The 15,762-nt window shown below is 41.3% G+C and overlaps 1 protein-coding gene across 1 annotated transcript; it reads right to left on the bottom strand.

Annotated features, from left to right (window-relative positions):
* Positions 1–836: 836 nt before the first annotated feature.
* Positions 837–14,959, bottom strand: slc7a8b (solute carrier family 7 member 8b). The gene is made up of 12 exons (XM_049597671.1): positions 14,844–14,959; positions 14,155–14,364; positions 11,720–11,924; positions 10,819–10,970; positions 9,306–9,431; positions 8,284–8,437; positions 3,513–3,636; positions 3,148–3,251; positions 2,526–2,622; positions 2,273–2,422; positions 1,827–2,004; positions 837–1,400 (listed from the first exon to the last, which is right to left on the bottom strand). The coding sequence occupies exons 2-12, from the start codon at positions 14,306–14,308 to the stop codon at positions 1,273–1,275; spliced, it is 1,572 nt and encodes a 523-aa protein (XP_049453628.1). The 5' UTR covers positions 14,309–14,364; positions 14,844–14,959; the 3' UTR covers positions 837–1,272.
* Between the last annotated feature and the right edge of the window lie 803 nt (positions 14,960–15,762).

The raw sequence follows: 15,762 nt of genomic DNA, 5'->3' as shown, positions 1-15,762 counted from the left end.
ATATACCCTGATCATTCCCCTAGGGGGCATTTCTTGATGAAAAGTTCCTGAAGTTTCTTAAATGGGGGTCCACAAGGTTCCAAATTAACATGAACAGAATGGCCTCTTGTTTGTGCTGCCATAATAATGACGAGATGCCGGCAGACTACAAAATACTGGAGCAAAGACTGGATTGCTGAACTGGCAAAGCATGCAACTGCCCCAAACTCTCAAAGGGTCAAAGGTCACTATATATCAGCGTTTCCACCCTGCATAAGAAAATTATATTTCTCTGGAGTAGTTCTGGATGACATATCGCCAAGCTGATAGGTAGTCATTTTTAGAATATTCCATATCTAAGCAATTAAATGTGATGTAATGATATAGCTGTTCAGGCTTTTATTTTGAAGATAACTGTATCTACTTTCCTGTCTTATTTAGAGCAATGTGACATCTTGACCCAGCTAGGCTTCTTATAACCGACCATGACTTCCGCAATTTGATCACTCATTGTGCGTGGACCCCGCCCCTTCTACGTCAGGTGTTCCAACAGGTGGATGAAACATTAATGAGGAGGTGCAGCAGGCAGCATTGTGCAAACACCACTGCAGTATATGGAGCGCATTACAACACAGTGAGAGACCCTATGAAGACAAATGGGCATCTCTATATAACAGGTACCCAAACGTGTCAAAAACATAATTCAGGTGATAAAAATACCTGCAGATGATTTTTTTTTTTAAAATTGGTAAATGGTTACCCCTGGCTAAATATATATTGTAGATATACTGTGGGAAGGATGATGATCAGAGGTGAAGACCTAAGTGCAAGGAAAAACAGTGCTCTCTGAGGCCAAATCTGCCTAAAAAAATATTAATAAAATTTGGCATATAATGATGTTAGGATTCCAATGAGAATAAAACCATTAAACCATCTGGAAAATGTCATTTTAGTGGTAATACAGTGAGATGACAATACAAACACACAGAGCTTGAACAATAAAGCTTGCATATTAAAATATTCTCCCATGGCCTCCCACTCAAACAAGACACAAACAACAGACAGACGGACAAGGCTTTAAATTCCAATGTGCAAAAAACACTGCATTTCATAATTTCAGTATTTCATAAATTCAAAGTGATATTTCATCTCAAACACGTGTTCCCAGACCTAACGCTGAAACAATGGTGACACAGTGCTGTAGAACAAGTGAATATGCTAATCTTTCTCAGAGTCTTTCCCAAGCAGCCCCCCCCCCCCCCCCCAAAAAAAGTGTGAGGAATTGTCATTTGTTTATGCACACGGGCTGCTTTCGTCCTCGTCATCTCCATCTTTTGTCTGAGGCTCATGAGGCTCTAGGTTCTCCTCCAGGACTGGATAGACGACTGAACAGAGCTTTTGGCACTCATGAGTCATTTTACCTAGATACAGTTGGATGAAAGAGACCAGGGAAATAATTTTGATATTAGAGTTAATGGTTCATACATGGAAATTCTTAATTTTAAAGACACTAAATTAACATACCCTTTACTTAGGTTAACTTTTTATCAATCTTGTACCTTTACTTTATGTGGATACAATAACACCTACAGCATATTCCATCTATTTGGACCTTTCTGAAGACCTTTTGGTTGCATCGTTGTATTTAAATTGCCCAGTGACAAGTAAAGCAGGGTCACCTTTAATGCTGGCAAATGGAGCAAAACTGAACATCTGTGTACTTGAACCTGTTATCCCTGCATTTAATTATGAACCACTTTTAGAGAAAAAGACACATTTGCAGTCATCTCAGGGTTCAAACAACAATTTTAACTTCTTTTATCCAAGACACCAGGATGTTGACTCACCAATAGCCATATCACAACACTGTGGCTTGTTTTCCCAGTAGACTCCTATGAAATATACAGGGACACCAGTCATCATAATGGCCAGACCAGTACCACAGACGACGGGCTCAGAGTAGAGGGAAAAGATCAGCAGGAAGGCCCAGAACAGGAGGTATATCACCGGCCATACAAGGCTCACCTGGAGGACGAGGGTGAAAAAAATTACTTAATGTGTGGTTGTTATCACTGAACATGTATTAATACATTTTATTAATACAACTTCTCTGTAGCCTTGCATTGATAGCACAACAGCAAGTATACTGTACTGTATGTATTGTGTGGTATTCATGGACAATACACAGGCATCTAAATGGTGTTCTCTTGTTCTGCTACTATGTTGTGGCATTTGATTGTTAGTATAATTGGTGTCAATAGCCAAACCCAAGTCGCTCCACCCGTATATTTACCTTGATGGGTCGATACATGTCAGGCTCTTTGATGCGCAGCACAATCTGCCCAGCAACAGTGACACCATAGAAGAGGTAGTTGATGAAACCCACATAGTTTATGAGGGTGTAAATGTCACTGGTGCACAACATCAGCAGAGTGGAGATCAACTAAATGTGGTGAGAGAGGGGAAATTATCTTTTCTGCACACAGTGAGGGCAAAGGGCACAAAAAAGGACAAATCGTAGAGGTTGTGTTTTTGTTAGGACTCACGGTGAACAGTAAGGCTGGTATAGGAGTGCAGCGTGTGACATGAATCATGGCCAGCAGACGTGGGAGATGGCCTTCCCTCGCTCCGGCGAAAAACAGCCTGAGAGACAGAACCAAGCAACGAGTTTAAGTCCTGAGAGCAGAGCCATCTGGTGCTTGCTTACCGTGTGCACTCGCCAGCTGAGAGCTCAGGAAGCACAGTTCGGGTGATTAGGGAAGCACCAGTGAGGAGACAGACTGCAGAAGTCAAAATAGCAGGGTGAAAAACTGACCAAAACAGGAGCACAATGGGCTCAGTGCTCTGGGATGTGTTATTGGTTAAGTGGGGTCACTTTGGTAGAGTCAAATATGCTCTGGGAGAAATACAATTTTGCTTTCAGGGTCTTTCCCTACAATCTGAAATCTGGTTTGTGGCCCCAGAGAGGAGTGTTAACACTGCTCATGCATTTTATTCCTGTTAAGCTTCTCATTTTCACCCTACTTACCCAGTTTCTCCATGTACAACTACAGGTGTTACAGGTGCTCAAATATCAGCATGAGAACGAGAAAAAAAAGACACAACAACCACGGAAGCTGAAATGAGAAGAGAGGACGGAAGCAGGGGGACGTGGAAGGACACACTAACCGAGACGACGTGAAGAGGGAGCCATTGACCCCCCCGAAAGTGGAGAGTGCCACCGAGATGGGCATGATCCATGACATTACTCCTAGCAATTTCTCTCCAAATGTCTGAGAGAAATATTAGGAGTAGAAAGAAAGGAGGAGAGAACAAGTACACACTTAATACATACTTGAATTACAGTGACTAATCAAGACATCTCAAAATGGAGAACCAAAGGGCAATGAGGACAGATTAATGTGGTTACTGTAAATGGCTGCTGGGAAATGCAATAACTCCTTTTCAAAGTGATTAATAAGCTTTTAGCTTCATGCATTCTCTACAATTACCACACACACATTCAGATATGAGTTATGGGTGGGTTTTCTCACCACTGCCACAGCGTTGGAGGCCAGCAGCTCTTGTGGGCTCATGGCTGTGACGTAGGCCACGTTGGCAAACACATAAACAAAGGTGACCACGGGGATAGAGATGAAGATTGCACGTGGTAGATTCCTGGGAGGATAAAAGACAAGATTGCAGTTCATGGTGTGTCAGCCATTTCTGTGACTGAAGTTTGATGTTCCCGTAGAAAATGCTACTAATGTTTGACATGTGAAACATTAAGATTCAAAATCGAAAAACAATTTGTGAATTGCATATGAATAGACTTTTCATATGGCGCAAGTTACTCGCAGTGTTAAGGATAAAATAAGACAGCGATAGGGATAAAATGTGTCTATCATGTATTTTTTTTAGCCTGAACCCTATTTTTTCATGATTTTGTGTCTAATTAATTTCTATTTATGCACTTATTTTTATCTTATTTTTATTTTATGTCTATTTTAATACCACTGTGTTGTTGGAAATGTGGAAATGTGGTTGTTGTTTTTTGTCTTTTATGAGCTGCTGGACAGCTGAATTTCACTTTGGGAATGAATAAAGTTCGAAGTTGACAGAAACAAACAAACAAAAAAAAAAAATCCACTGCTTCAAAAGTCAACTCTGGTTTGGCTGAAATAAACCCTTAATTCACTCAGCTAGATGGCCCACAAACAAACAAACAAAAATGATCCTATTCTTTCACAACATTTTGAAAGGATCCCTACAAAGGTCAACCTTTTTGTTGGACACTTAGAACAACCCTGTAAATTTGCTATTAGATACAGATTCTCTCATAAATGGTACATTCAGGCTTTAAGCTTATTTGATAAGCCAAACTACTTCAATTGTGTACATTGAGGCCTTCTCTCCTCTGACATGATTTTGCAATTGTATGCCATTTCTCCATTAGCATTTACTATGGCGATGGAAGTAATCATCAGGGCTTCTAAGTGGGTGGTAGGTGGGGAGAGACGGCAGAACGGGTTGCATCTTCCACCAGTTAGGGCTTACATGGATGACATGACACTGGTGACCACAACAATGCCATGTATAAAGAGGCTACTAGAGAAGGTAAATAAGAACCTCAAGTGGGCCAGCATGAAGATCAAGCCTAGTAAATCTAGAAGCATCTCGATACGTAGAGGGAAGTTAAGTGATAGGAAGTTTGTCATAGATGATGAGGAAATCCCAGCAATTAGGGAAAGGTCAGTAAAGAGCTTAGATAGGTGGTACAATGTGGAATTGAATGATAAGGAACAGGTGGTGAAATTTAGAAAAGATGTGGCTGAAGGACTGGATAGAATAGATAACTCAGAACTTCCAGGAAAGTTGAAGTTGTGGTGTCTGCAATTTGGGCTATATCCTAGGTTAATGGGGCCATTGTCAATTTATGAAATTCCAATATCCGTTGTGGAGAGAATTGAAAGGTCGGTTAGCTCCTATATTAGGAAGTGGTTGGGCGCTCCTAGGTGCCTAAGTAGGGTTGCATTGTATGGAAAAGGGATACGTCAGCTGCCAGTATCTAGTTTAACAGAGGAATTTAAATGTACCAAGGTCAGGACAGAGCTCTTGTTATCTGGGAGTAAAGACGTGGTAGTTAGGAGTGTGGTTCCAAATCCAACCAAGGGGAGGAAGTGGAAGCCAAGATCGGCAGTTCAGGAGGCAGAGGCAGCTCTTAGGCATGCAGAGATTGTAGGTAATGTTCAGTTTGGCCAAGGAGGCCTGGGGCTTGGCTCAGGCAAACCGGTATGGAATACAGCAGGTCTCAAAGATAAAAGAAAGCTGGTTGTGGAACAGATACGTAGACAGAAGGAGATGCTAAGGGGTGCAAAGGTAGTGGCCCAGGCTAAACAGGGACAGTGGTTGAATTGGGAAAGCATAGAGAAGAGGAAGCTTAGTTGGAGGGACCTGTGGAGTATGGAGGAGAATCGTATTAGATTCCTGGTAGGGGCTACATATGATGTGTTACCAACCCCCCAGAACCTAAAACTATGGGTAAATGAGGACCCATCATGCCCATTGTGTTCACGTACCGCAACCTTAAAGCATATTTTGTCAGGCTGTAAAGTTAGCTTGTCACAAGGCCGATATACATGGCGACATAACCAGGTGTTTAAATGTTTAGCTGCAGGCATTGAAGGGAAACAAAGACAGGTGAATTCAGAAGGTGTTAAGGATAGGAGTTTAGCAATTCAGTTTGTCCTTGAGGGAGAGAAATACAGAAGCGATAAGTTAGTAAGGAGGCAAGGGTGTGGCCGCCTAGAAGGTGCTTGTGATTGGGAAATGCAAGTAGATTTAGGGGGGACGCTTGCTGTGCCCCAGGAAATAGTTTGTACCAAGCAGAGGCTTGACATAGTGTTGTGGTCAGTGAGTCAACGGATAGTCTATTTCATTGAGCTGACAGTTCCTTGGGAAGACTCAGTGGAAGAAGCCTATGAAAGAAAAAAGCTTAGATATGCAGACTTGGGAGCAGAAGCTGAGCAGCGAGGATGGAAGACTAGGATTTGTCCAGTGGAAGTGGGGTGTAGGGGATTCATAGCAAGATCAGCTGTCTCGCTCCTGGGGGAACTCGGAGTGCAGGGACAGAGTTTGAGGAAGACAGTGAAGGAAATGTCAGATGAAGCAGTCAGGTGTAGCCAATGGATCTGGAAGCGTAGAAATAATGTCAGTTGGGGGCCAGCAGGGGGAACTACTAAGCAGGGTACATTACTCCTTGAGATCAGGTGGAGAGATCCACTTTCTCTCAGGAGGAAATCCAGGAAGAGGAAGGTTATTTAAGTGTGGGAGTGGCCTATTTGAATCCGACCCTGCGTTCCAAATCGCATACTTCTACTATATACTTTTAGTATGTACTGCAGCTGCCCTTAAAAAGTATGTAGTGTGGTATGCAGTATGCATGCAGTATGCATACTATTGGGACACACTACATCCGCCATCACATCGCTCCCTGAAATCCGACCCTCTTGCTCACTTCCACCGCCGTCCGTAGCACCACATTTGAATATTTTGTGTTGTTGTACTTCAGAGATGCAGCAAATCTCCTCTCGTCGAGCTCGCCAGAATCATGCATCCCGTCGGAGGTGCTGGAGAGCTCTGTTGCTGTTATGTCGTAATGTATGTTGTTGTTTCTAATAAACTGACATGTTCACGTAAACAGTTCCAAGCCTATTATTAGTGACCTGTCTATTGAACTAGTCACCAGTAGGCTTATTAACCCCCTTCACACATAGCTCTCTGTTGCTGGCAGATGTTTGTTGTTAAATATATTTACAGCTATGCAGCTGCTGGCACTATATTCTGTCTGCACATGACGCAGCCTTACATTCACATTACCTTCATTTGTAGTGTAACATACTTGCACATTCTTACTACATTATTACTACATTACTTAATGTGTTTGACTTTTACTAGTTATATATTTATTAGTCTTTACTGCTCATACCTGGCCCATAGTGTATTCATATTTAGTCATATTCATTCATTATTTATGCCACACTTACACCACTGCCTATACTGGTAGAATCTTCTATATTGTAGTCATAGTTGAACCCTAACATTGATTATACTATAATCACAATAAAGTTGAATGCTGTATCTGTGTTCTTGCAAAACTGTATGATATGTGACAGTATATAATCAGATCATTGCAGTCCTAATATGTAGTGTCTTAGTATCTCAAATTAAATAAACCATGTATGAAAGGAAGTGTGGGCGTTGGTTGTACACGCAGCTCAGTTAGTGTGACGTAACTTCCGCTGCGCAAAGGATTGTGGGTCAGAATGGCCAAAGAAGCATGCTGACATGCATACTGCGAAATATGGCCAGATGTAGTAGAACATCCTGGTACTTTTGGCATACTGCATCTGACATACTATGTATTGGGACACACTAATTCTTTTTCTGGCATACTAAATAGTATGGTAGTATGGGTACTGGAATGCAGGGCCTTTTGTTTGAGACCATGCTGCAAGGTGTGATCCTGTGAGTTTATTTATCTCCTTTGACTTTAGCTTATATTGTAGTTATGCTATGTAGTGTGTGAAATAGAGTATGGTGAATGTGCTAGGAAAGGTAGTATCAGCACTGCTTCTACCTGGAGCTCGCATGTACGGAGCCTGGGTTTGGTTGAAGGTGGCAGTGCTGTTTGGGCTGAGAAAGCCATGTGTAAGTAAGGTAAAGGAGGTTATTGGGTTGGTGCGGGGAGCAGTGAGACCTGGCATTAGGGGAGTGTCTCTGGGACACCAGAGATCACTGTCTAGCCTCCTGGAGGTGTCGTGGGACCAACTAGACGAAACACTGGTGAAAGGAGGTTCCCACCCGATGACCCCAAAGACATGTTAGTTATCACTGCTCACTGGTCTGAAGAGTTAAGCCTTGCCATAATAGCTTATCATAGGGCTTAGGAGGTTATTCACTGAGTGCTGATCCTTTTCTAGAGCACAAACTTCTTGTGTTTATTGGAATCCCTGGAATGGATACCTGAATACCTGTGAGCAACAGTTAACATGTGTATGTTTCTCATGTTTATGTTGATCTTAGCACATTAGTTTTTCTTTTTACGGTTTCATTCTATATGTTGCACTAAAGCCTTTTAGATTTTTTTCCCTCTTTCTTCATTAATAAAATCTTAAGTTGTCAATATTTTATTTCTTTTGTTGATTGAAATGTTTTTATAACACCAATTGTTTTTTAATCCCCCTAGCACAATCCTTTTTTTAATCATTTCATTTATTATGTTATTTTTTGGGGTTTTGTTGTTTGTGCAAATGTTCACATTACCTGTATGGGTCAACCAACTCCTCAGTGACATAGTTGAGGAAGTTCCAGCCTCCATAAGCAAAGGAGCCTTGTAAGAAGGACAGAGCTATCAGACCGACATTGTAGTCTCGGAAGGTCTCAAAGGCGTGTGTTGGCTCCAACCAGTAATAGTGACCTGTGAACCAAAAAGCAAACGTCAGACTCCATTAAAAAGAGGTCCAACTTAATGTGAGCCGCTTTTCACTACCCAAGTCTGAGCAGCAGAGGGCACTACACACAACATCCAATCTTAAAGGGCATGCACAGTCTCTGTTATGATTACTCCATGTTATACACAGCTGCTTTTTGATGACAGATGAAGAAGTTTAATAAGGTGTTTACTACACGTCATCTACAAAGACATCTGTCTGCTTATGAAACACACCTATTCAGAGAAGTCTGGTGGGTGTTTTTTTAACCTGAGCAGCATTAAGAATGTCTTATGAAGTATTTAATTTGTTGAAATCTAGAGACACATTGTTTTAGTCAACTTCTATGCGAGCATCTTAATGAACGTGATTATTAATTCCCATTTTTAACAGTTTTAGAATTTAGCCCATTTAATATTATCAACTTTTCTCATATATGGCGGGCAATAATCAACACACAACAGAAGGTCTGGACAAAGAAGACATTAATTAGCCTGCATCTCCTGCGTCTCCTGCTGCTATGTCACATAAAGTGGGATATGAGGGGGCTAAGTCACATGAATTACTATGTTTGTACGTGTGGATTATGACTGGGATAAAGAGCTATCACGTAATCCCCCTTTCATGTTGAAATCATAAATCCTGTGAGAGGCACAGGGGGACTATGTTGTGATGGTAGCTAAAGTAGGCCCCCTTAAAAAAGGGTTTTACCCCATTCTGTCATCATGCCTTGAGTGAATTTAAGTTAGGGATCAAGAAATAAAAGATTGTGAACGTGACTCTTTGGAGACATGGACAGCAAGAAGCTCAAAGAACTGTAGTCTGTGTGAAAGAGACTGACAGGCCAAATACTACCTTTGCATATTTGAATGACACCCATGATTATGATGAGACCCAAGGCCAAAAGTTTGCCAGCCGTGAAGACATCCTGGACACATGTAGCCCAGCGCACACTGTAGCAGTTCACCCATGTCAACAACACTTAAAAAGACAGCAAGAGAAAGGTTAGAAGTTAGAGTTAAATTTTACCCACAGCCCTTCTACATTGTGGGTTTTTTTTGTTTGTTTTTTTTTTTTTTTAATATTTTCCACGTTATCTTGACATAAATAACATAGAAACAACACTGATAAAATTAAAGGAAAAAGAAATAAATATTCATGAGACTTGAGATCTAAGCAGTTTAGTCATTAAAATGTTATGTTTGTCAAATTTAATATATTGGCCTATAGGAGGATTGGGGATTATATGTACATTGCAGTTTAGTAAATGTGACTCTGCTTGCTGATGTAACATACACATGAAGGCTGATTCTTTCAATGAAGTATTGCATTTCCATTAAGTAAGGAACTTGTGAGTGACAGATTAAAAAAAGTCTTCTACAGCCAAGCTTGCACCTCTGTGAGGCTGTGCTTAGGCACAGTGGAACTCTGAGCTAAATGCTAACACATCTTAATTTATTCTAAGTGCTATATCATCGGCAATTGGCCTTGCTTAAGTTCTTGAAGATGTTTCAACGCTCATCCAAGAGGCCTCTTCGTTTTAAACCCTGTGTGGATGTGAACCCTGACAGAGTTGTTGAGGTGAAACATCTGTAAGAAACTCAAACAAGTCCAGTTGCTTACGATATAGCGCTTAGATTTACCATGACCTGGATGACTGAGAATCTTCACCAACATCTTAGTTTAGTGAGTTAGCATGCCAAATCATTCTAAAATCACAATGTGGAGCTCATGTTGGTGCTGTAGGAAAAGTCAGAGGATCACCAATCACCATAATCTTTTGGGAACCATGAATGACATCATCTTAATCCATCAGACAGTTCTGGAGAAATTTCAGTCTGGACCAAGGTGGTGGACTGACTGACAGATGGATTGACTGACCAATGACTGACTGACATTACCATCCCCAGAGCCATGCTACTAGCATGACTGAAGAAAATGGTCAAACTCAATGCAGCATGGGCAAAGATATCCTGATTTCCAGTTCTTAGTATGCCTCAATCACTTGCACTGCCCATAATACAACTTAAATGCATCTTCCAGGAATTGTAGTTTACAACACAGGCTTTTTGTTCAAAATTTGTACCAGCTTGTCATCAAGCTAAGTCCAAGATTACTCAAATTATCTCACTTGAGTTTTTTTTTCAGACTTGACAAAGCTCTTTGACAGTTGTTTGACAGAGTATCTTTCTTTAACATGTCATTTAAAAACAATAGAAAAAAAGAAGAGTCTTGACAAAATGAATTCACCGTGCCTGAAACGGTTCCTTCAAAACAGGCTTTGTTATGCTGCATCATAACCTGTATCTGTTAATGCACTAGCCTCAAACAAAAGCCATTTAATCTTCAGTTTAATTTTATGACTCACGAAGGCAGACAGCAGCCAGCAGGCGTAAGCCACTCTCTGGGGGGAGGCAGGAAGGGAAGAGGGGCTGCAGCACGTAGTTAGAGAAGGTGAGAGCAATCACAGCCTGGTTAGTGGGGTAAATGACCAACACTGCAATCCAAAGACGCAAAAACCTGGGGGACAACACAGGCAGGAGGTTACTGACACATGGCAACGGACTTGTGTCACACACCAGCAACTGCACACAACCACTGTTCATACACACTGTGGACACAAACAACACTATGCGAGCATGTTAACCCTCGTTACTGCAAAATGTAATGAAAAACAAAAAGAGATTAAGCGTATTAGCTGAGTGCATTATAGAAATGCACTGGGGCATTGTTGTTAAAGACAAGACAAATGAGTGGAACTGGGTCACTGACATTCTGGGATGCTGGGAATACAAACTACATTCGGAGAGGCTTTAATTATACTGTATGGTGAGCATGGTTGTGGAGGAAGAGGAACAGGGCGAGGGGTTCCTGCAAATTCTCATTAATTACAAAAGGCTCGCTACGACCTTGCCATGTTATTCTTCTAGAACAATTTTACACATCGGTCAAATAATACTACATGAACCACACTGGACTGGAACACAAACTTTAACACAGGAACCCGTGTTGCAGCAAACATTTGTTTAAACCACTTTGTGTAAAATATTATGTAGATTTAGCATCTTTCAAATGAAACAAAACCATCTCAGTTAACAGTGGCGCAGTCTACAGACATTTACTCAGTGCCCTCATGTCAGATCCAATGTAGCGGCCACCCTACCATATTTTAATACCTCCACTTGGACTCACCAAAATCAGAGTTTTTAACATCGTACACTTAGGTGGTTTCATCTTAGCCTGATAATCAGACAAACATTTGTTCTCACCCTGCCAGTCCTCCAAAGATGTCCTTGACATAGGAGTAGTCTCCCCCTGACTTCGGGATGGTCACGCCCAACTCTGCATAGCAGAGAGCACCAATGGCTGTGATAACTCCAGTGGTAACCCATACAATGATGGCCACACCCACTGAGCTAGCATTCTCCAGGACCCCCTTAGGACTTACAAAAATCCCCGATCCAATGATGTTGCCTGAGTGAGTCAAACAACAAACAAACAAACAGAGAGGACAGATTAAAAAACAAAGCTGGATGCTCTGGCTTATCTATGCTACCTTTTGAAAAAATAATGTGAATGCAATAAAACAAGTCAAAAATCTTCTGTATACATAAGCATAACACTGCAGATATGCTCATCAACAGTGGGACAAAAAAAAGGATGAAAACAAGCTTCAAACTGATTTCAGGCTGTAAATGAAAAAACACAATTTCCTGTTACGTGATGGCCCATTTCCTGTAGTGCTCATGCTTTGCATCTGATAAGTCTCTTTCCAACACTGAATTACTTCAGGCCTCGTGTGGGGTTCATGAGGATCACAGTTTCCCCATGCTGGGACCGCTGCTCAGTCTAGCCCTGGCCCACAGTACATGCTCACACATGGATCTCCAAGTGAATTTTCTGTGTATGGCCCACACTTGGGCTTACAACATTTAGTCCTTGCGGGCTCACAGGCTCATGTTACTGTTTCACACTGGGCCACAATGAATTTTTTGAGCAGTGTTAGCCTGCACATGGACTCGCCAAACCAGTATCCCATGTTTCCCATGATTCCACAAGCTCACTGCTGGTCAGCCCCACGGGGAAAACTGTGGGTGTGTTTGGGATTCATTTTCCTTGACCTTGAAGTAGTCCATGCAATCAAATTGTATTTCGGATTTTACTTATGATATCTGACAAGTAGGTAAAAGTAGTGTGAGGTTTTTAGAGTGGTAGCAACACCACAAGAAAGACTGTTAGCATCTTTGGTGTTGCTCATATTTTTTCTGTATTATATTTACATTGTCTTTGTTTTAGAGGACAGGCTGCGTGTCTGTTAATGCCTGAGGAGATGTCAGAGTGTGTTCTTATCTTCTGTGTGACTCTTGTGACCAACAAAGTCTGAAGCCAAATAAAGTATGTTACTTTGTTTAAAGCATTCACTGTAAAGATTCAGTGGCTGATAAAAATGAGTGGAAGGATGTAGCATACTTATGTCACTGCCTATGATGGAATGGAAACAAAGTACTCATCACTTTGTGCAGTTCCAATGAAATGGCACACCTGTTACAGCAAAACAGCATCAGTCATCACTTGCAGGATGTATGGGCTGTTAAGCTTGTGACTAAAAGCTATTGATAAATGGTGACAAAGACTGCATGTAAAGTCTGATCAAGCAAGGCCAACAGTGATAGTTACATGGGTTAGATACATTAAGAAAGACTGCCTTCAAATTACTCTTGCTCTCTTTGTTGATCAAATCTGGTTAATTTAACTTTTTTGAATGTGAGTATCATATTGATTTGACTAACAAGAAATACATTTGAACATCCTGTTCTTCAAAATGAGGGCACAGCTACTTCCTGTCAGAGGTACAGCAACCACACTCCAACCATGCTTAAGACGACAATGGTAAATGCAGTCTCAACAATGGTGGACACATTCATTAGTGGAATTGCTTTTTATTGACGTTTTTTTTTTCTCTGTATGTAGGCAGAGACTGCAGGTTTCATGGCAGCCAACAGCTCCCTGGAAACATGAAAGTGACAATGAAAGAGCATGTGCAAGATGTACGATGCTGGGCGTGCACTGAGGAGGCCCAGTAGGCTAATCACAGTGGAGACAATGAGGGGGAGATTCCAGTCATTAAGGCTCAACCACTTAGAGAACAATGTGAATGGTTGTATTTCTTGAGTCAGTGCAGCTCGATGGTGCTACAATTTCTTTACTAATAGCCTATAAAGGAAGACTTTCAACATGAGAAAATATTACTTTGGTGGCTGGGACATGAAATTAGACCTCATTACACATATGAGGGGTTTGTGACACAGACAAGCTGTAAAATACCTGTAATGAATCCCAAGTAAAACCAAATAATCAAAACCACAGCAATCCTAAAATTAATTTTACTGAGGTCATATTTGACAGCTTGTTTGTGTCAGAAGTCACTCATTTGGACCAATGATAACTTATTTGTTGTTGACAGAGGCCTTTCAAGAATGAAGGGGAAGGCAAAGTCATTTTGAACTCACCCTCAGCCAATTATTTAAGCCCAAAACATAGCCTACTTATGACAATAAAACATGATAGTATGATGATACATAATCTACAATAATCAACTCCACTATTATATCCTTAATGCAGAAAATTGTAGTTTTTCTAAAATGTGGGTGAAGCTTAATATGCATTATTATGTGTGAAGGAAACACCAAATGGATGAACATACCTATTATAATAGCACAGGCGCTGACTAGGCCGATCTGTTTTTTCAGAGCCACCCCGGATCCTCCCGCATCTTTCCCCACATCCGACTGGGAGCGCGGGGCCTCCGACTGACAGCCCCCGCCGCTGCTGCTCCGCTTCCTCGGACCCTCGGTCATCCTGAGGTCCTGTCCAGCCTGTCCCCCTCTTCTGTGGGCAGCGCCTCCTACTCAGTCTACCAACACATTAATAAAGTATGTCGGTTGAATTGTTTGAAAAACTTTCCTACGGCCCATTGTTTATCAAAAATGCTGATGGCTGTTTCCATCTTTTGTTGGCTACAGTAACGTAGTGCTAAAATTAGACACCACGTCCCAGCATTAATAATTCAGAGTGCTGCATGATATAAGGCCCGGGCGGCCACTCTGTCCGGAAGGTTACCTACTCGTGACAACAAACAAACCTTGAATTAATATGAGTTTTTTATACTTATTTATTAAAACGACACATGTAATGTTTGTTTATAGAAGTACATATAAATGTTGAGATATTAAGGTTCAAATTCACGTCTCGCGACAGGACCAACCCAAGTCTCTTTCCCTGTGTAACCAACAAGACTGTTGAAATTGGCAATTAACTCATCAGCACTAACTTCATGCTCTTTGTTTTGTCGTATAAACCTCGAGCAACAGCTAAAAAGTGAGGAGGACTCACCTTTCCGGCAGCTGCGGTGACTTGAAAACCCCCTGAAAGAAAGCTCCCTCTTAAGTGACGGACTTCATATTCAGCACAAATTCGTGTCGCGGCTGGCGGTGATAACAAAAGACCTCCAACTGACAGCCTCGATAAATAGAAAACCTAGTTATTTTCAGCCAATCAGCGCGGCCCAAACTGTCAACACGTCTCACGCCCCGCCCTCTGTCGTGAGGACCCTGAGCTCCTTTTCTCCCCATTGACAATATACACAACCTAAAGACACACTCCGGACATCCTTAGAGACTGGCTTAAATGCAACACTTAATAAAAAATATTATTGCCCTTTTTTTTAAATAAATTTTTAAGGCATATCCATAGTACAGCGTATTTCAAATAAGGGTGAACAAAATAAGTATTGGTATTACCCTTAGTTGCTCATATGAACATTAAAGATGACTAACCACCAGTTTTGAAGTTACAGCATGTAAGAAATTCATAAGTGTAATTTTGTCATTGTACATGCCTGCTAAATATGCTTCATGGTCTATGACCTTACATAGATGAGTCTACTGTCTACACTTTCAATCTATAGTTCCTCAGGCAGGCTTCACCACTTACATCCTCTTTTGACCCCAGTTAAGTATGTAATTGCAACTTCTAAGATATGATCAAATGAGTGTATGAGTGCAACATGACAAGACCAGACATCTTTGCAGGCTTCCATTCACAGACTCAAAGTAATGTTAGGCTAATGTGCAAGTTAGAATTGATGGGTGTAAGGAGGTTTAGTATGTCAGGCTCCAGAAATGCTCATGCCGACATCACATCATACTGAGCCGGATCAGTGTCAGGTGTGACTGAAGAGCATATTTAGGTGCTTCTGTTGTGTTTATGAGAGTTAAATTAATCTTGACAGTCGTGCTGATGCAGAAACACA

Source organism: Epinephelus fuscoguttatus, linkage group LG15 (genome assembly GCF_011397635.1).
Source record: "Epinephelus fuscoguttatus linkage group LG15, E.fuscoguttatus.final_Chr_v1".
Lineage (NCBI taxonomy): Eukaryota > Metazoa > Chordata > Actinopteri > Perciformes > Serranidae > Epinephelus > Epinephelus fuscoguttatus.
Note: the sequence above shows the minus strand (reverse complement) of the source record. Positions and strands in the feature narration are given on the sequence as shown.

What these genes read in the sequence shown, in the direction of transcription:
- slc7a8b (XM_049597671.1), bottom strand. Translation starts at nt 14,308, where the DNA reads ATGACCGAGGGTCCGAGGAAGCGGAGCAGCAGCGGCGGGGGCTGTCAG. An exon ending in ATCTTTGGAGGACTGGCAGG is followed by an intron (nt 10,971 to 11,719) that starts GTGAGAACAAAT and finishes GTTGTCCCCCAG; the next exon opens with GTTTTTGCGTCTTTGGATTG. An exon ending in CCTCCAACGCTGTGGCAGTG is followed by an intron (nt 3,252 to 3,512) that starts GTGAGAAAACCC and finishes TATTTCTCTCAG; the next exon opens with ACATTTGGAGAGAAATTGCT.